This window comes from Pristiophorus japonicus, chromosome 13, assembly GCF_044704955.1.
Source record: "Pristiophorus japonicus isolate sPriJap1 chromosome 13, sPriJap1.hap1, whole genome shotgun sequence".
Lineage (NCBI taxonomy): Eukaryota > Metazoa > Chordata > Chondrichthyes > Pristiophoridae > Pristiophorus > Pristiophorus japonicus.
In genome coordinates this window covers 121,345,993-121,370,077 of record NC_091989.1, presented here as the reverse complement: position 1 = coordinate 121,370,077, position 24,085 = coordinate 121,345,993, and the positions used below count along the sequence as shown (strand labels likewise).

At 42.7% G+C, this 24,085-nt stretch overlaps 1 protein-coding gene across 3 annotated transcripts in view; it reads left to right on the top strand.

Annotated features, from left to right (window-relative positions):
• Window positions 1-20,345, top strand: part of vrk3 (VRK serine/threonine kinase 3) — a 62,487-nt gene extending 42,142 nt beyond the window's left edge. For all 3 annotated transcript variants that reach the window (XM_070897967.1, XM_070897968.1, XM_070897966.1), the window contains 5 exons: window positions 2,945-3,077; window positions 5,507-5,627; window positions 10,326-10,384; window positions 15,722-15,894; window positions 19,939-20,345. In XM_070897967.1, coding sequence (XP_070754068.1) covers window positions 2,945-3,077; window positions 5,507-5,627; window positions 10,326-10,384; window positions 15,722-15,873 — 465 coding nt within the window. In that variant the 3' untranslated portion in view covers window positions 15,874-15,894; window positions 19,939-20,345. The remainder of the gene's footprint in view (window positions 1-2,944; window positions 3,078-5,506; window positions 5,628-10,325; window positions 10,385-15,721; window positions 15,895-19,938) is intronic.
• The last annotated feature ends 3,740 nt before the right edge of the window (window positions 20,346-24,085 follow it).

Sequence of the window (24,085 nt, the reverse complement as noted above, 5' to 3'; positions counted from 1 at the left end):
AATGAGTAGTTGAGCCATACAAAGCAGGAACGTCTCAGATTTGATCTTTAGGCTGTGCTGAGCTAACAGATCTCGACCACAGCAAATTGTACCAGCAGGCATAGGTTAAAGAGTTGGAAAAATTTATTAATGGTCCTCATCGCTTGTTCCTGTTGGAAGTATGTGTGTGTAGTTGATTGAGAATGAGATTCGATTTTTGTTGCCAATGCTTACTGCAATCGGATCCTACTTGTGCTCATTGCCGAGACTTGCACAAGTAATGGCCGCTCTGATGAGAAGCATCTCAAATACCATGGATACATTGGAGCTTTGGCTCCAAGATGATGTTGATCTGCACAAACCATTCTCTCCATTGGCTGGAGGAGATTGAACCCTCTTCAGCAATAAGTTTATACAACCAAATATGGTTTATCCAGACCAGACCAGACTAGACACGGGTTTAAAAAAACAACCCGTCTTGATGCTACTAGCATTGGCACTTAGCATAAAATGCATTCATTGCTACAGTGAATGATCCATTTCTGATCGATCAGACAAAATATGCACCTCTACAAAAATAATAGAAGGATTTCATACAGGGAGAATCATTCTACCTTGCCAATTGGTACCCAAGCTGATCATCAATGATCAGAAAAAGGGAAGTACAGTTGGTGAAGACGAACAAATAGAAAACATTCATGTACAATTACATGGAAAATGGACTATTAAACAGCAATGACATCAATTGTATACCATCAGGAGATACCATCATTCTGCTGGCACCAGAATAGATCCATATTTACAAATTAAGGACAACAAAAGAAAATAAGAAATGCAGGAGTGACCTTTTTGCTAAAGGGATACGGTAAATCTGTGGATCAGATTAATGACATGGGTGGTGGAACAAACAAACCAAGAAGGAACTACATAGGTTCTTGTCAACAAATGGGATCCAGGATTATTAGAAATGCATCAAGGAAAAACTGGGCTGATGAGCTAGATGGATCAACAGTCTCTTCCTGTTTGAAACTGTGTGTTCTGGTGTAACAGAGGACTGTTGGGTTGATAGGCTAAGTTCCTGGATAAGCAAACTGAGAAATATATCTCAAACCCACACAAAGGATCAAAATTCTATATGATTCCAAGAATATATTTACACCTTGTTCTTGCCCAAATCTCTCAATACTCTAGTTAACTAGACAATACTGAATTTTCCTTGTAAAATCTCAGCTGGCATTTTCTCTGTCAAACACGGGGATGGTGGCCTAGGACTATTGCTCTTAGAAATCCAGATTCTACTGCGATAATTGGAGAAAGTCGAGTCCTCAACAGCTCAGATGACGCAGTAATAAAGCCATGGTTCCTTTACAGGGGGAAAAGCAACAGTGAAAACATAAACCTGAAAAACTTGAACAAACCGATAATCATTGAAAAACACCTGGAAGCATTCAAGTCAATGAATAAGAACACCACAAATTACAAAAATCAAGAAAGTTTGATTGCAAACGGTTAGAGAACTAACCAATAGAAAGGTTAGACTGGATTCAGAAAACCAGTGCAGAACCAATAAATAAAGATGCAGAATGAAGAAAACTGGAATTCCAGAAATGAAAAGCACTTGCATGTCAAGGGGTTAGGTTAATGTATTTCCAAAATTACATGGTGTTGTTGACTAGTTGCCCAAGTTTTCAGAACTGCAAAAAACAAGCCCAATTCGCAAGAGTTCTGTTACTGAAAAGCAACGTCTTCCCTTCTGAAAGTACATTGCAAAAATCCAATCCAACTGTCAAAAACGCAATAATCAAAAGATACAATAAAATCCAAAACAACTTTAAACATTGAGAATGCAAGTATGGATGGACTTCCTAAACAGAGCCCCAGATAATAGCAGAAGATTTCTCTCTCTAACCCTGACATAATTTTCCAGAAAGGAGACAAAGCGGCAGTAGTTGATACAGTAAGATGCAAAGATAACAATCCAGCACTGGAAAAAAAACATCTAAAAAGAAAGCAAGAAAAAGATCAAAGATATGACCAGAGCAAATCAAATCATATTCTTCAGATTTATTATTGACATCGGCAGTAAATGGTATGGGGGAAAAAAGCCTGTCATTTCTTCACATTAAATAGTAAAAATCATTCACCATTCAAACCTAGACTGGCAATACAGTAATACTTTTTTGAAACTTAAATATTAGTCAATATGTAAACACTAACTCTTTATACTCTACATTAACATTTATTGTAGCTTATTTTAAATACATGCTGAATAAACTAACAAACTCGTGTTAAATGATTACTTGGGTAATCAGGATTAACTAATACCAACCAGCTCTGCAACATCTGATTGGGTTCAACAATTCAATGCTTGATGTTAATGTGAGGCGCTTCCAACGTCACTCCTTCCCTTGACTGACAATTTGCTGGGTTTGACCTTGTGGATGAGCTACAAAAGACTCAAAATAAACACTCACTTGATATGGCTAAGTTCCAGTGTGTACTCAAATATTGGAAGGCAATTTGTGGATCTGTACTCCACCAAAAAAATCCATTCCTTCAGGAGAAGAAAGATGGAAAGAAAATGGGCAAGAAACAAACAAATGGCTGCAATTTTGTACAAATTCCTTTTTTAAAGAAATTTGGTGAAAACCACCAACATACAATTACCAGAATGGTCCTCATTTCTTTTTAAATAAAATTTCACAAATTAAACATTCTAAATTATAGTTTTTTAAAAATTGATTTGAGATATTGCAACATCTAGGTGCTTCAGTACAGTCACAAGTGTATTATTATCTCTTAATCTGGTGAAGCCAGGCATTTCTATGAGCTCGTGTGACTCGTAGCTATACCGAGTTTGAATCTGCCATGAGTGTTTTGGTATTTGACAAGTATTTTAAACAACATTTAATTACGTAACATCTGGATCTATTATAGCAGAAATGATCATGAATTTTCTTTTCAGATATACTTGGTAGGTTACTACTTTGCATTCAGGTACTGCCCTGATGGTAAGCATGTTGAATACAGAGAAGGCAGCAGAACCCCACACGAGGGCACTGTGGAGTTGATCAGTGTAGATGTACACAAAGGAGCTGGTAAGACCTTGTATGTAGTGAGCCATTTGTGTGTGTCCTGTATTAATTTCTATATTGCCTTTTGCTCAGGCAGTCCTTCAACTCTTAATCGCGATCCTGCTTGCTCTAATAGATATTGAAGATTGCATGAACCACAGAGTAAACATTGGTGTTGCCCAATATTTTTTCTGTAAAAGATTCCTAAATCTTGATTCTCAAGAACCTCTGCAAAAGGAACTAATTTGGTTATCTCGGTACCTAACGTAGCAAAACATCACTGCTGTTTTCTGCGGGTAGGGATGGGGACACTGTTATTATTCCTAGTCACTGGATCAGATACACCTGCAGGAGGTTGGGGTGGGGCGGGGGGTTCCAGGTGAGGTTCAGGATCAGATTTAATTGTGTTGGTCACTATGATTGAATAGTCTGGCAGCTACTGTCCAGTTTAGCCATTAAGTGCAGTCAGTTCAGCAAGTTGTCAAGAGAGCCATTGGACACATTAAATCATCCTGTAGCATGAGTTGTCCCTGACGGGGGCAGAGAGAAAAGGGGACAGGAGGAAATTCTGAAGCAAAGGTCAGAATTTTGTATTTCTGTCTTGCCCAAAGAAAAAACTTGAACACTTTTTTTTAAAGTATTTTTATTGTATATCTGTTCACAGCAGTGGATTGTAGTAAACCAGCCTTAAAATCACTAATAAGATGTCCGGTAAATCATGTTCTCTATTGATGGGAAAACAGATCTCAATGTGAAGTAAATAGTTGGCCTGTAGCGGTGGGGAGTGGTGCTATGGAGAGTGTTCCTGCATCAGGCACTTGTGTTATGTATATAACTGGTCAGTTGTGCACTCCGTATGTTCTATTGCCCTAATGTAAAGGGCTATTTATTGATACGATATACCGTATATACTCGCGTATCATGCGACTTTTGAAGACCTAAATTGTAACCTAAATTTGGGGGGTCGCATGATACGCAAGATACAAAATTTGCGGGTGTGAAGTGCTGGCCAAGATTAGGCTGTTAAGCAGACCGTATCCACGCTGAATCTCGGCATGCTCCAACAATCCTCTATGTAAAGACATTTCTCTTGGTTTCTCCTCTCACTCTCCATGATGGTTGTAAATCGAATATCCCTGGTTGATATTAGTTCCTCGATACTCATGACCAAATCATTAGTTTATGTGGAAAACAAGCCAAGTTCCTGCAGCACACCACTAACTACATCCTCCCAATGCAAAAAAAAATCCATTTGACTCCTGCTGAAATTCTTCTCTTCAGGGGGAGAGAGAGTCGCGGAGGTCGGGGGGGAGAGAGAGTCGCGGAGGTCGGGGGGGAGAGAGAGTCGCGGAGGTCGGGGGGAGAGAGAGTCGCGGAGGTCGGGGGGGAGAGAGAGTCGCGGAGGTCGGGGGGAGAGAGAGTCGCGGAGGTCGGGGGGGAGAGAGAGTCGCGGAGGTCGGGGGGGGAGAGAGAGTGGCGGAGGTCGGGGGGGGGGAGAGAGAGTCGCGGAGGTCGGGGGGGGGGAGAGAGAGTCGCGGAGGTCGGGGGGGGGGGAGAGAGAGTCGCGGAGGTCGGGGGGGGGGGAGAGAGAGTCGCGGAGGTCGGGGGGGAGAGAGAGTCGCGGAGGTCGGGGGGGAGAGAGAGTCACGGAGGTCGGGGGGGGAGAGAGTCACGGAGGTCGGGGGGGGGAGAGAGTCACGGAGGTCGGGGGGGGGAAGAGAGTCACGGAGGTCGGGGGGGGGAGAGAGTCACGGAGGTCGGGGGGGGGAGAGGGAGAGAGTCACGGAGGTCGGGGGGGGGAGAGGGAGAGAGTCACGGAGGTCGGGGGGGGGGAGAGAGAGAGAGTCACGGAGGTCGGGGGGGGGGAGAGAGAGAGAGTCGCGGAGGTCGGGGGGGGGGAGAGAGAGAGAGTCGCGGAGGTCGGGGGGGGGGAGAGAGAGAGAGTCGCGGAGGTCGGGGGGGGAGAGTACGGAGAGAGAGCACTGAGAGAGAGCAGAATCCACTCGATGTTTCATGTTAAGGTCTGTATTCGATCTCAAAAAAGTGACTCGCATGATACATGAGATATATGGTAAAATCATGTTTTGGGGACGAAAATTTAGGGGTCGCATGATACGCAAGTATATACGGTATGTAGAACTTATTTTGTTATAATTCATAGGCTAGCCTGGTCTTGTGTGATGCAGGAAGGAAGGGGAAAATTACAATTAAAAGACAGTTTCTGTATATGCAGACGAGCAGACACTGTGCAGTGTACACCGAGGCATTAACACATCTTCGGGTTCAGGTGCATGATGTGTCATGCAAATTTGACAGTTGGGAAATTAATACTCAACTGAGTCCTTCTTTGTTGGTCTCATAAAACACTCCAGATTCTGTTATCCTATGTATTCTCTTTAATCATGGTTCATGGATTGATACAGGAACTGAACAAATCCACCTATGTATTATAGGGCCTTCCAGACGCAGCGATCTTGAAACACTAGGTTACTGTATGTTGAAGGCATTGTGTGGTTCCCTGCCGTGGTCTGATGATGTTGACGTCCCCCATTCTGTCATGGAAGCAAAACAGAAGTAAGTATTTTTGTTTACATAATAAAAAACACAATCTAAATGTCTGTTGCATACATAAAATTTAAATTTGTCTCCAGATGTCCTTGAGTATAAAATGTAGCACACAAATTTTAAATTGCAGTATTGGGAAGGAACAGTGGGTGGTCTACCAATTTGGATTACATGGTGAAATATCTAAATGGTCAGTAGTAGTGTATTCAAATCTTTTGAATCTAGGCTTTTCAGGTCAACCAAAACTCGCTGGATTCTCTGGGTAGTGTTTAGGATGCAGGGAGCTGAACATGTGATTTAAATTTGATGTTGCAATTATAAATGACAGCAGGAGGGAAGAATTGATTCTTCCATTTATTTTTATTGTATATAAAGACATTGCCCTTGAATGGTTTTAGAGGATCCTGCTAAGTGAAATGACTCATAACATGCAACATTTGATGAGAAATTAAGATTAGAAAGTTAATATTTCAAAATAATTCGTTCTGAGGGACTGGAGAGGTTACTTTGGCTGCTGTTCATTGTATTGTGCTCCACCACACGCCCCCACCCTCAACATTTTGTTAGCGGCCATGAAATTACACTGGAATAAATACAAATGATTAACATATTCATCAGAAATTTCTCTCTGCTATTTTAGCAGGGGTGTTAACCCATTTTTTTTAAGATGGTGGAAAATAGCAGAGAGGAATTTCAGATGAACATGAGAAATGCTTGTGCCCATTATTCCACAATTTAATTCCAAGGGCCAAGTGTTAGTATGGCTGGAACAGCAGATCACCTGACTGTGTCTCTAGCATGTGAGGAACCTAATAGCAAGAAGAAAATCATTTTTAAATGGATTAAAGTCAAACTAACACATCTACTGTGCCATTGCTTATGGTGACTTGAAAATTACACTGTTGCAAGGGGTGACACAAGGCAACTCCCTGGATATAGTTAGTTACATAGGGGTCAAGTTTCAGCCTGAAAAATAGGAGCAACTAGTTTAGAATGGAGTATCTTAGAAGTTGCAATTCTCGGCCTTTAGTTTGCTCCAGTTCTAGTGAGTTAGAACCGTTTCATTTTCGAATTTTTTTTTCAAAAGGGGGCGTGTCCGACCACTTATGCCTGTTTTGCAAGTTTAGGCAGCAAAAAACTTACTCCAAACTAACTTAGAATGAAGTAAGTGTAGATTTTTGTACGCTCAGAAAAATCTTGCCTACACTTAGAAAATCAGGCGTAGGGAACGAGAGATGGGGAAGGGGGGTTTACAAACATTAAACACTTCACTTTTACAAATAAAGAGACATCATCAATAATAAATCAATAAATAAACCAATCCAAATAAATTTTAAAAATTTAAAAAAATAAAAATTAATCAATAAATAAAAAATAATTTCTACTCACCTACTGCAGCACCAGGGAGAAGCGGGGGGGGGGGAGAAGCAAAGATGATGATGGTGGGGGGGGTGGGGGAGGAGAGAGAAGATGATGGGGGGGGGGGGGGGAGAAAGAGAGGAAAGAGAGATGATGATTGGGGGCGGGGGCGGGAAAAAGAGAGAAGACGACTAAGAAGAAGCCCTGCACGCAGCCGATGCCGGGCTGTTGACGCCGCCGACTCTTCGGGTGGGGCCCGTCCCAGCGAGATGTGAGCGGGCAGGCCCCGTCGCCGACGAAGAAGCCAGGCTCCACCGAGGACTTCGGGTGGGGGCCGCACGCAGCCGACTTTTCGGGCAGGGCCCGCCCCAGCGAGATGCAGGGCGAGCGGGCCCCGCTGAAGACAATGACGACGCCGGCTGCCAGGAGTTCTTCGGGCCGGGCCCGCCCCCAGCGAGAGGCCGGGCGGGCAGGCCCCGCCGCCGAGGTAAGATGTGCAGGCCACTCGGCTGGGGATAGGGGCGACGTCCCTTCGGCCTGGGATAGGTTCGTCATCCCGGAGACGGGACGCCGGCAGCTACTGCGCACGCGCGCAGCTGCCGGCACTGTTTTCGGCGCAGGGCTGTAGCACCGCCCCCAGCAGCTCCTGCTGTGCAGCACCGAGGTGGAATTGGGCCTACAGCGATCTGAGAATTGCGAGGTAAGTATACGGCGCAATTTTTGTTCTATACATTAGGCGGGCCTCTCCGATGTGCGCCATTCTAGCGGCGGCCGAAACTTGACCCCATAGTTTTCTCGTTCGTTAGCTGCAATAAAGTTCAAATGTTTTAACATTTTTGATGTTTTTATCTGGGATGGTGGGAGAATTTCAGTCACTGCTCTTAAAATTGGTTTTCCTAACTGGCAGTGATCCTCTATTGCTGATTAGGGAGGTGAATGGTGGAAAGACTTACAAAGAGTAAGCTCTGGTCAGTTCTTCTGTCAATCATTTCAATTTAAAAAAAAAAAATTAATCCTGCTATGATGTGCTCACCCACAGCCAAAATGTTCTGTGCATTAGATTACAAAGAAATGCAGCCATAAAGGCATTCTGCAGTAAAGGTTAGGGACGGGTTTCTCACTATTGATTTGGATTGCTAACAATCTGTAGGAGCTGTGGTATCAATGGTCAACAAAGCCCAGCTCATTAATTGAAGCTTGAGGCAAGTCCTCCAAGCTGAGCCTCGGGCTCCTCATGCACTAATAGACCTCTGCAAGAAAATATTTTCAAGGGATTTACAACACTATCCAGACATCTGAGTGATAAATAATTGTTTGTTTATTTTTTTTTTAAATGATTTTCTTCTGTGTTCAATAATATTACTTACATGGGTATATTTTCCAGTAACTGATAAATCATGATGACTCAAACCAAGTTCACACAGTTATTCAAGCAATTTGGTCAGCTTCTGCTACTTGCTATTTCAGGATTGTTCGCTTTAGTGGGCAAAAAAAAACATGATTTTGATAGTAGAAGCTTGCTCCTTATTGGTCGTTGCCATCTAAATCAAAATGCTTTTGATTTAATTCATGTTTAGTCATTTGATAATTTAATAGATTTATTGGGCCGGTATTTGCAGTGGGTAATAATGGTGAACTAACCGCGTTCGCCGTTATTATCCTTTGAAACTGACCGCAACCTCAGGATGTAGCACATCCAAACACAGTAATCCTGAAGTTGTGTCATTCACTGCTCCGACACTGGCTGCACTGTGGTTCCCCACCCCATAGCCAGCAGTAAGTGAAACTGATGAAAAGTTGGGCTTTTCCATGGTAATATCGTTGTTAAATACCCCGTTGAATGTTAAGCCTTGTTGGATTATGTATAACTGAGGTTTTAACAGTGTATTGACTTCTAAACAAATGTTATGAAAAACTAATTTTAACTTTGTGGAGTGTCAGATTTCTCCATTATAAAAATTACAATTTTTAAGAAGCTTAAAAATATTTTATTTCTTAAAAGTTGGTTCATGGTATTTCAGGTTCTATCTTATCCCCATGGGAGACCCCCAATCTTTGTTTTGCTCTCTATAAACCGTCCACATAAAAGCAGTTCTCATTTACTGGTTCCCTGTCTGAAAATTCTGCAATGTGATTGGCTGCTTAGACAGCTGGTTGACGTCACAGTAGCATCGAACTGGAGAATTCCCACTACAGAGCACTGAAATCACTTGAATGTTGAAAAAGACAAACTTCTCGCCACAGAGATCTCTGTGGGCACCTATCTTCGGGGCCAGCGACAAATGCCTTTTCTTCGCCACAGGCCGCAAACTCCAGGCCAACATTTTAGCTAACTCCTTAAAACCAAATCCAAACAAGGTAATCTGGATAGAGTAAAGGAAATGATGTTAACAACAATGTGTAACTACTAGCACATGACTTGTGGCTTTTCTGAGGAGTCGAAGCTGCAGAGAGAGGAGGTGTGTAGGGCAGAAGCAGGGTGGGCAGCAAACAATAACAAACCTCTGGGGCACACACACATCCTGAGTGAGCAGCAAAGGATGGTCAAAGTTTGTGACACGACAGGAGAAATAGCAATGGGCAAGAATGCTCAGGAATACAACGAGATTTAGCAGCAGATAAAGATAATAGAGGACCTGCAAGGAAAAGAGCTGGCAGGGTAATCTAGGACATTGATTTGTGTGCATGTCTCTCTATCTAGACTATATAAATGATGAACAAGAAGTATTCTTTACATAAAGGAAGATGCCCCCATCCCGCCCTAGTTACATTTTTAATTAAAGGGTATCAGTTGGGGCTACAGATGACTACAAACATACAATTTGCTAGATTGTACTTTAAAGGGTTCCTGGTTGTGAGACTGCATTTTAATGTAACTTATTTATTTTGTCAAAACCAACAAATCTCTTGTGATGCTCACAGTAAGTCAGAGGAAGTGCAGTTTGAGGAGGACAGGGACATTATACCATATCGAACAATCTATTACTTTGCTGTTTAAGTGTAGGAATGCAACCCTTTAAGGCTACAAAGCACAACTGATAAATATTGAGTTTTTTCAAAGTTAATTGTAGTTCAGGCTGTCGATCAGAACCCTGGTATTGTGGGAAGGTTAGTTAAAAGCCGGCAGATGCTGTGTCTTTGATATTCTAGATTCTTGGAGAGTTTTTTTCCCTCCATACTGCAAATGATCTTTGCCTCTCTATACATGTGATGGAAATATGTGTGACATTTGAAGTGTGGTAAACCTGAGGTTCTTGCAGACATGAAAATTCATAATATGGATATCATTTTTTTTCTAAACAGTCATTTTTAAACTGACTTACTAGTTTTCTATATGTTTTGCACTAGATACAAGGCTGACCTACCAGGTCTCCTCAAGTATTGCTTTGGGAAAAGAAAATTCCCAGGTAAGATAAGTTTTAAGTAAGGAATTTTTGAGTCTAGTTTATTATTTAGTTCAGTCTGTTGTCTGATCCAAGCAAATGAAACCACCTGATGTCATGAGTTGTCATCTTTTCTTAAAGGAGAGTCTTCATGGGGTAGGAATGTTCAATGCAAGTTACTGGCCAGTGTTTTCTGCTTGTATGCTCATCAACCTGCCATTTTCCTGCTCACTAAAATTAATGGGGTGAAAATTGAGGCCAAGCAGAAAACCCTGGTCACTATTTTTAAAACTAGGGCTAAATAAAATTGAAGGCATGAAAATTACTAATGATATTCAGTAATGTTTAAATAAAATGTTGCAAAAGCCTGTCAATTTTTAGGTCTGAAATTTATCACTTGACTTTGTTATTTGGACACCTTGCATATACGCATGTTGGCTGTGCGGATTATGGTGCAATTGGAGGAAAAGCTAGTGCAAGTTTTATTTGTCCATGTACATTTCCTCATTGAGTAAAATGATCCAGTTACATTTTTTTTAAAACGACCTAGTGAAGCTGATGCAGTAACATGGTATATTACCAATGAGCTGTGACTTGTTCACAGGCACAATCCTGCAGATGGCATTCTCCCAGTCTTTGCCATATTGCTGTAGAAGCTGCAAGAGGCACATAAATTGTCAGTGAAAACACATGGAGGGCAAATCTATGTGAGCTACCCTTTTACATCATCTTGTGATTGAATAAAGTACAACAGTGGGAGAAGTCTATGAAAAGCTCTGTTTCTCTTTCATATTCTGCTCAATTATTCACTGAATAAACTCAGCTATCAAGGAAGCCTTTTATCCACATAGGCTAGTTCATACTTCATACAACAGTAGTATGAAACACTACTATGTGTCTCAATATATTTTAACCATTTAAAAAGCTGAATTGACTTTGTCCCATGATAAAAAGAAACATCTCAAAGTGCTTCACACAATGAATTACCTTTTGGAATGCAGTAACTTGTGTAGGTCAGATCAAAAGATGTCCCCACAATAGCCATGTCCTTGAATATTTATTGGAATTTAAAATTAAATCTCATTGAATTGGATATGGAAAGAATCTTGACCATGACATAAAAATAAAAAAGGGAAGGTGGCTCAACCGTGGCTATCTAGGGAAATCAGGGATAGTATTAAAGCCAAGGAAATGGCATACAAATTGGCCAGAAATAGCAGCGAACCTGGGGACTGGGAGAAATTTAGAACTCAGCAGAGGAGGACAAAGGGTTTGATTAGGGCAGGGAAAATGGAGTACGAGAAGAAGCTTGCAGGGAACATTAAGGCGGATTGCAAAAGTTTCTATAGGTATGTAAAGAGAAAAAGGTTAGTAAAGACAAATGTAGGTCCCCTGCAGTCAGAATCAGGGGAAGTCATAACGGGGAACAAAGAAATGGGAGACCAATTGAACAAGTACTTTGGTTCAGTATTCACTAAGGAGGACACAAACAACCTTCCGGATATAAAAGTGGTCAGAGGGTCTAGTAAGGAGGAGGAACTGAGGGAAATCTTTATTAGTCGGGAAATTGTGTTGGGGAAATTGATGGGATTGAAGGCCGATAAATCCCCAGGGCCTGATGGACTGCATCCCAGAGTACTTAAGGAGGTGGCCTTGGAAATAGCGGATGCATTGACAGTCATTTTCCAACATTCCATTGACTCTGGATCAGTTCCTATCGAGTGGAGGGTAGCCAATGTAACCCCACTTTTTAAAAAAGGAGGGAGAGAGAAAGCAGGGAATCGGCCTGACCTCAGTAGTGGGTAAAATGATGGAATCAATTATTAAGGATGTCATAGCAGCGCATTTGGAAAATGGTGACATGATAGGTCCAAGTCAGCATGGATTTGTGAAAGGGAGATCATGCTTGACAAATCTTCTGGAATTTTTTGAGGATGTTTCCAATAAAGTGGACAAAGGAGTACCAGTTGATGTGGTATATTTGGACTTTCAGAAGGCTTTCGACAAGGTCCCACACAGGAGATTAATGTGCAAAGTTAAAGCACATGGGATTGGGGGTAGTGTGCTGACGTGGATTGAGAACTGGTTGTCAGACAGGATGCAAAGAGTAGGAGTAAATGGGTACTTTTCGGAATGGCAGGCAGTGACTAGTGGGGTACCGCAGGGTTCTGTGCTGGGGCCCCAGCTGTTTACATTTTAAATTAATGATTTAGACGAGGGGATTAAATGTAGTATCTCCAAATTTGCGGATGACACTAAGTTGGGTGGCAGTGTGAGCTGCGAGGAGGATGCTATGAGGCTGCAGAGTGACTTGGATAGGTTAGGTGAGTGGGCAAATGCGTGGCAGATGAAGTATAATGTGGATAAATGTGAGGTTATCCACTTTGGTGGTAAAAACAGAGAGACAGACTATTATCTGAATGGTGACAGATTAGGAAAAGGGAAGGTGCAACGAGACCTGGGTGTCATGGTACATCAGTCATTGAAGGTTGGCATGCAGGTACAGCAGGCGGTTAAGAAAGCAAATGGCATGTTGGCCTTCATAGCGAGGGGATTTGAGTACAGGGGCAGGGAGGTGTTGCTACAGTTGTACAGGGCCTTGGTGAGGCCACACCTGGAGTATTGTGTACAGTTTTGGTCTCCTAACTTGAGGAAGGACATACTTGCTATTGAAGGAGTGCAGCGAAGATTCACCAGACTGATTCCCGGGATGGTAGGACTGACCTATCAAGAAAGACTGGATCAACTGGGCTTGTATTCAGAAGAGTGAGAGGGGACCTCATAGAAACGTTTAAAATTCTGACGGGTTTGGACAGGTTGGATGCAGGAAGAATGTTCCCAATGTTGGGGAAGTCCAGAACCAGGGGTCACAGTCTAAGGATAAGGGGTAAGCCATTTAGGACCGAGATAAGGAGAAACTTCTTCACCCAGAGAGTGGTGAACCTGTGGAATTCTCTACCACAGAAAGTAGTTGAGGCCAATTCACTAAATATATTCAAAAGGGAGTTAGATGAAGTCCTTACTACTCGGGGGATCAAGGGGTATGGCGTGAAAGCAGGAAGGGGGCACTGAAGTTTCATGTTCAGCCATGAACTCATTGAATGGCGGTGCAGGCTAGAAGGGCTGAATGGCCTGCTCCTGCACCTATTTTCTATGTTTCTATGACTGCTCAGTTAAAGATTTTATCTTCAATGTAGTACTAACCATTAAGAAGGCCATATATAGAGAATTATTTCATTTTAATAAAGCACTCTCTTCACTGCTGCTGTTTGTTTGCTTTGTTAACCCCACCCGCAGTAGCACAGCTGAGATCTGGATCTTAATAAAATGGAAAAGCAAATATATTTGCCTCTCTGACATTATATTGCAGATTCCCTGTTTCAAAAGAGGGTTAGTGAATAGGAGCTTGAATCCTGAGTGCATAAGGAGATCTTGCATTTGATTTGTTTTTCAAACACAATTAGGAAATTGATAAGTGGGGCTTTATACTTAAATAAATAATAAAATAGTTCTTTTTAAACAAAATATTAACTACAAATTGCCTGATAGCAATGAATGCTCTGCTTAGGGAGGGTAGATTGCATCTCACCCCAGCTTAAACCTATTCTAACATTCTAAGATTGATTCAGGAAGTCAACAAATAAGATCCAGGTCTAAAATACAGTTGCCCCACCCCAGGAAAATAACTGTTATATCATTCTTAATTCAAAAGAACAATAATTGCAGCCTGAGCATTTTACATCTCTCTGCTGGAACTATAATTAACTAAAGGCACCCTGTAACCAAAATAAGTAGCATTTTACTAGAGCTGCTATTAATATTTCCACTAACTACAATAAATGTCACTTCATTATTGATTGTCCTATTTTGTATCAAGGTTTGAATAAAGTGCACTCGGTGAAAGACACCTTCATCACTTCTTAGGTGAATTTGTGGCTCAAGCCAGTCTGCATTAGAAAGGATGGTTCGGCGCAGTATTATACTGTTTATAAGTTGTGTAGATGCTGCAACATCATCTTTCCATTCAGACTGATGATGGATACAGATTTACGGTAGTATCAAAAGTATCTTCTGAGCTTTCTGCTGCCGTCCCATATGGGCATTTTCCTCCCTGCCCACACAATCATAAAATAATTACAGACAACGAAGGCCATTTGGCCCATTTTGGTTCGTCCACCCTGAATGACTTTAAATTCACTTCTTTGCGGCATCCAATTGGTTCATTCATGATTCTAGGGTTTTCACCTCCTGTTCTATCCAGGTATCTGTTCCATGTATTGATTATCTGTGTGAAAAAGACTTCCTGGTATTGATCCTAAATTTATGAAAGTAAAGCAAGGGTCACAGGTTCAAACTGGGAACGGCAATTTAATTTTAAGGTAATTTTCCATACTATTCACTATCTTGCCTATCTCCATAAGATCATATCTCGGGAGTCTCCAAATCAAGGCTGAAAGTCTATCCAGTCTATCACTATAACTAGGAATCAGTCATGTGGCTCTTCTTTACACTGCCTCCTATGCTTGAATGTCTCCCGTATATCTTGGTGACCAGAACTGGAGACAGTTCTCAAGATTTGGTCTGACTCGAACAGTGTACAATTTGATCATGATTTCTTCTAACTTATGTTTTACTGTTTTGTCGATGAAGTTCATCATTATATTGGTTTTGATTACTGCTTTCTATTGATTGGAATGTTGAGCATCAAGTCTCCTAACACTCCTGGATCTCTTTTCAACTTCATCTGTGGCTATTTCAATGCCATTTATAGAGTAGTTGTGTTGCTGATTTTTTTCTTTCTTCCTTCCAATGTGCAGTTATTTACACTTGTGTTAAAACTCATCTGCAATTGCTCTGCTCACTTACATATTTCATCAGCCACAACAAATCTGAGTGTCTTGTCTGCTACTCTCTGATTATGTTGTTCCAATTCTCCCGAATTCTTTTGTAAGTTTTTTTCCTTTTGCTCTACGACTTTGCCTCTAATATGTTACTTTACATCTGTTCTTTGAAGTTCAATACTTTGACGACTTCCAAACTTGCACCACTGCCAAGATTTTATTCCTCCATTTCATAAAACAAAGTAATTTAAGCACCAAGCTCTCTTTCTGCTACAATATCCACTCATACCTGTGTCGGTGTGTAGGAAGTCCAGTTCAGTGTAGATTGGTAGCAATGTGTTTTAATACTTTTTTTAAAAAGTTGCTGTATGGTCTAAATGTGATCAAACTATTTTGACGCTTAAAAAGGAGTAATTTAAGTGTGAAATGTGTGTTTTTGAAGAAATAAAATACTTTTATGCAGTGTTGTATTCCCTCCACCTTGTTATTTATTTGAAAGTTCAATATTGTTAACTTGTAGATGAACTGAAGAAATACCTGCAACAAGTAGTGTTACTACAGTATGATGAGGAACCAGATTATGAAAACCTACGAAAACAACTGAAAGATGGTCTTCAAAGGTTGGGAGCATCTGCCGATGGCCCATTGGATCTTGCAATAACCACTAAGTAAATTTTGTGTGCAAATGTCTAGGTAAGGACCGTATCCAGCTTGACTCTGATGCTCCCTAATTTTAAACAGTCTGAGGTACCCAGAGGGTTGCTAACACTTCTGAAACTGTACCCCTACTTGAATCTCTGCCTGCACAAAGAGGGATAATAGAAGAATGTCGTGGACGGGGGTTAAAATTATTTCTGGTGTCAACCTCTTCTGACTTTTTTTTTGCATACTCTATCCTTCCCTCCACAAATCTGCCTGCTACATCTGAATTTCCTACTGGAAACTGCTCTGGTGTTGATCACAGTTGCAGGGCACTTTACCTAATATGCCATTTTTAAAATTGTTTCTTTATCTTTCCCACTTACTAACTTGTCATTACAGTCCATTCATTTTCTTGATCTGATTAAACATACTTGTGGTAAATGTGCACACGAAGGTTTACATTCTGCTGGGTGATATTTGGTTATTTATAGGGTGATTGGGTTGTTTTCTCTCTCCTTCCCCAGCCATGCCCCCTCTCCCCAGCAAACTATGAAAAAACATGTAGTTTTCTTTTCTGCTCAACCAGTTTATCTCCAGGATGATTTTTTTATTGGATTTCTCTTCCCCTATTTTAGCTCTGCCTGGAGTTTTTTTTCCTCACTTTTGTAGTCAGTTTATTTATTTTAAAAAATCACTTTTCCGTGTTCTTTTTCAACTTAAAGACAAAACCAGCAAATATCCAACATCTCCAGTACCATAAGATTTTTATAGTTCATAGTTGATTTCACACACAAATGCATCTGACGTTACTGAAAACCTGAGTTTTGATTACTAGATATTATTTTGGTTTGAATCTTATAAAACCAAAGAGTAAATATATTGAATCAGTGTCAATGGGAGATTTTTAACATGTAGAATCCTAGGAGTGGCAAAGTGCATTTTGACATCCATTTGCCACCTCACAACTCCATTTATTCCAATGCTTTTTTTGGCTGCCCGCCCAACCTCCATTCTCCGTAAACTTTAGCTCATCCAAATCTCTGCTGTCCATAACCTATTCCATATCTGGTCCTGCTCCCCCATCACCTCTGACTTCACTGATCTGGATTTGGCTTCTAGTTCCCCTCAATGCTTCAAAATTAAAATTATCCTCCTGTGATTATGGCCTTGCTCTTCCCTCCCTCCCAAACCTCCTCCAGCTCTACAGCATTGTAGTCTTCTCACTCCCCCCTTACATTATCTTTTGCTGGTTACATGTTCAGCCATCTAGGTACCAAACTCAAGAATACCTGTCCCAAACTCCTTTGTCTTCCCCCACCTCCCTCTCCTGCAAGACTCCTTAAAACAACCCGCCTCTTTGATCAAGTTATCAGTCACTCATTTTTCCATTTGGCATCCATTTTTTTTCATGTGCCTCCCTGAAATGTCTTGGGAATTTTTTAATATATTAAAGACGCTATATAAATGCAAGTGGGATCAGAAGCAACTTTTGAAGCAGCTTGAACATCTGGAAAGGTAGAACACAAGATTAAGGGATAATGGAGTACAACATTGGATTTTAAATTTGGTTAGAAGCGAGAAAAGAGAGTTGGCGTTAAAGGCAGTTTCTCAGTGATTGGATGTGGGTAGCAATGTCCTACAATGATCTGTTTTGGATATCAGGCTAGAGGGAGTCGTGTCCAAATTTGCAGACAATACTAAAATAAATGTAGTGCATAATTGAGGACCAAAGAAAGCTACAAGGGGATATTGATAAGACGGTGGAATGGGTGAAAAAGTGGTCGATGGAATTCAATGCCACTAAGGTGAGGTGATACTTTTATTTTTTAAAACCAAGACAATAATTAGGGCTAAAGTGGGAGAGCAGTGGAATTAGGGGTTCATGTTCACGACATTAAAAGCAACTCCTCAATGGATACCCCCATAAGATAATGGAATACTGGATTTTATGGCGAGAGTTATAAAATATAAAAATGGAGAGGTTATGGTGAAGTTATCATAGGCGGTTCCTTGAACGAGGATGACTTGCTTCCACGAGAGTTCACAGATGTTTCAATGAAGGACCCAATGTTCCAGTCCTGAACCCCAGTTGAGGGGTTGGAAGATGCCTGTGCATGAAATTTTTTTAATGTGTGGTGACTATTGCACTTCAGCCACCACACGGGCTTGACAGAGCTAGGCCTTTATCCAGTGGCAAGGATTAACCAGAACGACTGGAGACCTGCTGTGCTGCATGGACCTAGTGCGCACACATATCGCAGTGTGGGCAGGTCCGTGCTGTCCCTGGGCCCTCGGCTCTTCTGGGCCCCGTACTCTCATTCGCCGCACCTCCGTCACAATGATCCAGGGCCTGGTGCTCCAGCTCTATTTATAACCCTGACCTGCAGCGGTGTTCTCACACAGGTCGGGGCGGCCCACAATGATCCAGGGCCTGGTGCTCCAGCTCTATTTATAACCCTGACCTGCGGTGGTGTTCTCACACAGGTCGGGGCGGCCCACGATGTTATACAAGACCGTAGTAAGACCACAGTTGGAGCATTCTGTGCAGTCTGGGCTCCACATTATAGGAAGGATGATATGGCAATGGATTCACCAGGATGCTGTCTGCTATGAAGAAATGGATTTAAAAAACACTTTGGCGGGGGGGGAGTGGGGATGTTTTTGTTAGAACAGAGGAAATTGAGAGGTGATTAGACAGAAATGTTTGAAATTATGAAAGGATGAGCAAGAGTAGATAGGATCAGACCATTTCCAATGATTCAAAGGTCGAGAATAACAGAACAGGCACATGGGATTGGGACAGCAGCTCACGTTGAGGATAAGCCACCAAAATGGACTGATGGGCCAACCTGTCTGTTTCCATGTTGTATGATTTTTATGTGATAAGGACTTGCAATGATGGGATGGCTCCGTGACTGTACTGGTAATTGTTTGCCCAACTGGAAAATCCAGGTTTAAATATTCTGGCTCTTCCAGGCTCTCTGATCTTGGTTGAGTTATTTTCAGAGGGAGTCCATTGCTTGGTATTAAGAAAATGTATTTTGATACTCATCATCATAGGCAGTCCCTCGGAATCGAGAGAGACTTGCTTCCACTCTTAATGAGTCCTTAGGTGGCTGAACATTCCAATGCGAGAGCCACAGTCCCTGCCACAGCTGGGACAGACAGTCGTTGAGGGTAAGAGGGTGGGACAGGTTTGCCGCACGTTCCTTCCGCAGCCTGCGCTTGTCTTCCGCATTCACTCGCCGATGAGTCTCGAGCCGCTTGGCATCCTCCTGGATCCGCTTCCTCCACCCAGGGCGGTCTTCGGCTAGGGACTCCCAGGAGTCAGTGGGGATGCTGCACTTTACCAGGGAGGCTTTGAGGGTGTCCTTGTAACATTTCCTCTGCCCACCTTTGACTCGTTTGCCATAAAGGAGCTCTGAGTAGAGCGCTTATTTCGGGAGTCTCGTGTCTGGCATGCGGACGACATGGCCCGCCCAGCGGAGCTGATCAAGTGTAGTCACTGCTTCAATGCTGGGGATGTTCACTTGGTCGAGGACGCTAATGTTAGTGCATCTGTTCTGCCAGGGAATTTGTAGGATCTTGCGGAGGAATCGTTGGTGATATTTCTCCAGCGATTTGGTGTCTACTGTACATGGTCCATGTCCCTGAGCCATACAGGAGGGCGGGTATTACTACAGCCCTGTAGAGACCATGAGCGTGTTGGTAAATTTGAGGGCCTCGTCTTCGAACACTCTTTTCCTCAGACGACTGGAGGCAATGTTGAATCTCCTCATCACTGTCTGTTTTTGTTAAGAGGCTCCCGAGATATGGGAAATGGTCCACGTTGTCCAGGGCCGTGCCGTGGATCTTGATGACATTAAAATGGTGCCAATAGCCAATCATGGCATAGCCAGGACTGCCACTGAATTCAGTATATTTACAGAAATCCAGCCCTTGGCCTAACTAGATTACTGGAGCAGAAACCCAGGCTTACTTTCTCCCATGTCCCCCAAAACCATGTGCTGGCTGCTACTTTCTACATTAGAGGTGTTTTCAAAATAGCAGACTTACTCTAGTGTGCAATAGTGATCTTTTTTTTTTTCTCCACAGATTTGAAAATATCAATAACCAACTGTGAAACCGACATATCATGTTGAGGTCACTGTCAAAGCATATGCCTTCCAAGATGCACTGTGCAATTTTTTTTAAATCATGGTTTTTATAGTCCTTTAGCAACAGTTCCACTGATGCATGTTTCTTTTATAGGAAAATGCATGTATTTTTTCATGTTTCAAGATTTACATTTGGTGGTGGTAAATAAAATTCAATGTCAATTTGGTGAAGAGATGTTTTATAGCTGAGATTTTTATGCTGTTTCTTATCTGCAGTGTATTGCTCTATCTTGATCATTGCACTAGTAGTCTGTCCCCTAATGGTCAACTGATCATCCTCTCCACAACCCCCCCCCCCAATAACAGCGTGATACATTTGTCTGTAAATAAACAATATAAATAGCATGTTTGGTCTCTTGTATGAACAAAATTTTGCTTCTGCAGCTGTTTTCTGATGTGTATAGCAATTTCTGCCCTTGTACAGAAGCAGATTGCAGAAGATGTTCTAGCTACCTTCCCCTTAATGCACCTGATATAGACTTTATACACATCAATGCAGCCAACACTTCCTGAGAAAGCTGGACGAGCAGAAGAGACCATTATCTGGAGAGCAATGATTGATGTGAGACCATAATTGCACTGAGCCTTGGTAATGAAAGTAGCCTCCCATAAGAAATGAAAAATGTGGCTAGTACAATCTACATTATGTGAATAGAAAGAGGGTTTGGTATCCTGAGATTGTTTTCAGAATTTCATCGATGTTCAGGCGACACCTACAAAGCAGGTTAATGAATTGTGCACTCCTCATTTGGCATTAGGATGGAACTATTGTTGGGCCACATTCATTATTCGTTTTGACGACTGGGTGGGGGGCCGAAATAGCCCCTTTTTATAACCCTGAGAGTGCCTCTGGGGGGGTACTCATGGGCACAAGACAGTTTTCACCCAGGGAGGGGGCGCTACTACCTCCCGGGAAATTGCCCAGGAGTTTATGGCGGCGACCACGCAACCAGCGGTGACATCATTGCTGTGCGTGGCAACCCCTTAACGCCCCGCTGGGGAAATTGCTCCGTGGGCCACGAGGCTGGTCAACATCTGTCCTCGGAGTGCTTAAAGGGGGGAGAGCCATCTTTTTTTGTTGGCTGACTCTCTGGTCAGCTCGATAATGGCAGCCAGAGCGTGGCCATTTTGCAGCCCGGCACTCCATCTTGGATGCTGGGTTGCTGGCCCGGTTTCACATTGCCTTGGTGTCCCAGTGGAGGCCATCAGAGTGCACAGCGGCCCTCCCCTTTAACTGATGGGGAAGGGTGTTGAAGCGTGTCTGGGTAACGTTTGACTCCCTGCCCCAGGAGGGCCCTGGTTACCACCCCCAAAGGAAGTGGAGCGCGGGAGATTGCATTCCGCTTCCTTTCCAGGGCAATTCCGTGCCGGATGCTAAAAGTCTCGGCCCCGGAAGGTTACTGCCCCTAATTGGGGCACGGTATTTTTGCCTCCTGGGCCTTTTTTGTGGGATATTAACATACAAAAGAGGAGCAGGAGTAGGCGATTTGGCACCTCGAGCCTGTTCCCCCATTCAATCAGATCATGGTTGATCTGATCATGGACTCAGCTCCACTTCCCTGCCCGCTCCCCATAGCCCTCTATTCCCTTATCGCTCAAAAATCTGTCTATCTCCACATTAAATATATTCAAATGGCTCAGCCTCCACAGCTCTCTGGGGCAGAGAATTCCATAGATTTACAACCCGCTGAAAGAAAAAATTCCTCCTCATCTCCGTTTTAAATGGGCAGCCCCTTATTCTGAGATTATGTCCCCTAGTTTTAGTTTCCTCTGAGTGGAAATATCCTCTCTGCCTCCACCTTGTCGAGCCCCCTCATTATCTTTTATATGTTTCAATAAGATCACCTCTCATTCTTCTGAATTCCAATCTACTCGCTCTATCCTCATAAGCTAACTCCCCTCACCTCCGGAATCAACCTAGTGCACCTCTGAACAGCCTCTAATGCAAATGTATTCTTCCTTAAATATGGAGACCAAAACTACACAGTACTCCAGGTGTGGCCTCACCAATACCCTGTACAGTTGTCGCAAGACTTCTCTGCTTTTATACTGCATCCCCCTGGCAATAAAGGCCAACATTCCATTTGCCTTCCTGATTACTTGCTGTACCTGCATACGACCTTAGTGTTTCATACACAAGGACTCCCAGGTCTCTCTACTGCAGCATTTTTTTTCCATTTAAAGTATAATTTGCTTTTCTATTATTTGTACCAAAGTGGATAACCTCACATTTTCACACATTATATTCCATCTGCCAAATTTTTGGCTACTCATTTAGCCTGTCTACATCCCGATGCAGATTTGTTGTGTCCTCACAATTTGCTTTCCCACCCATCTTTGTATCATCAGCAAACTTGGCTACATTACACTCGGTCCCTTCATCCAAGTTATTAATATAGATTGTAAATAGTTGAGGACCCAGCACCGATCCCTGCGGCACCCCACTAGTCACTGTTTGCCAACCGGAAAATTACCCATTTATCCCGACTCTTTGTTTTCTGTTAGCCAATCCTCTATGCTAATATATTACCCCCAACTCCGTGAGCTTTTATCTTGTGCAGTAACCTCTTATGTGGCACCTTGTCGAATGCCTGCTGGAAATCCAAAGACACCACATCCACTGGTTTCCCCCTTATCCACTCTGCTCGTTACATCCTCAAAGAACTCCAGCAAATTTGTCAAACATGATTTCCCTTTCATAAATCCATGCTTACGCTTCTTGATTGACTCATGCTTTTCCAAATGCCCTGCTACTGCTTCAGAATGGCAGGCACCTTTTCAGAAGGGCAGGCAGTGACTAGTGGAGTTCCGCAGGGCTCAGTGCTGGGACCCCAGCTGTTTACAATATACATTAACGATTTAGATGAAGGAATTGAGTGTAATATCTCCAAGTTTGCAGATGACACTAAACTGGGTGGAGGTGTGAGCTATGAGGAGGACGCTAAGAGGCTGCGGGGTGACTTGGACAGGTTAGGTGAGTGGGTAAATGCATGGCAGACGCAGTATAATGTGGATAACTGTGAGGTTATCCACTTTGGTGGCAAAAACACAAAAGCCGAATATTATCTGAATGGTGGCAAATTAGGAAAAGGGGAGGTGCAATGAGACCTGGGTGTCATGGTTCATCAGTCATTGAAAGTTGGCATGCAGGTACAGCAGGCAGTGAAGGTGGCAAATGGTATGTTGGCCTTCATAGCTAGGGGATTTGAGTATAGGAGCAGGGAGGTCTTACTGCAGTTGTACAGGGCCTTGGTGAGGCCTCACCTGGAATATTTTATTCAGTTTTGGTCTCCCAATCTGAGGAAGGATGTACTTGCTATTAAGGGAGTGCAGCGAAGGTTCACCAGACTGATTCCAGGGATGGCTGGACTGTCATATGAGGAGAGACTGGATCAACTGGGCCTTTATACATTGGAGTTTAGAAGGATGAGAGGGGATGTTATGGAAACGTATAAGATTCTGACGGGACTGGACAGGTTAGATGCAGGAAGAATGTTCCCGATGTTGGGGAAGTCCAGAACCAGGGGACATAGTCTTAGGTTAAGGGGTAAGCCATTTAGGACTGAGATGAGGAGAAACTTCTTCACTCAAAGAGTTGTTAACCTGTGGAATTCCCTGCCGCAGAGAGTTGTTGATGCCAGTTCATTGGATATACTCAAGAGGGAGTTAGATATGGCCCTTATGGCTAAATGGATCAAGGGGTATGGAAAGAAAGCAGGAAAGGGGTACTGAGGGAATGATCAGCCATGATATTGAATGGCGGTGGAGACTCGAAGAGCTGAATGGCCTACTTCTGCACCTATTTTCTATGTTTAATAATGGACTCCAGCATTTTTCCAGCGACAGATATTAGGCTAACTGGTCTATAGTTTCCTGCTTTTTGTCTGCCTCCTTTTTTAAATTAGGGGGGTTACATTTGCGGTTTTCCAATCTGCTGGGACCTCCCCAGAATCCAGGGAATTTTGGTAGATTACAACCACTATCTCTATCTCTGCAGCCACTTCTCTTAACACCCTAGGATGTAATGCATCAGGTCCAGGAGACTTGTCTGCCTTTAGTTCCATTATTTTACCTAGTACTACTTC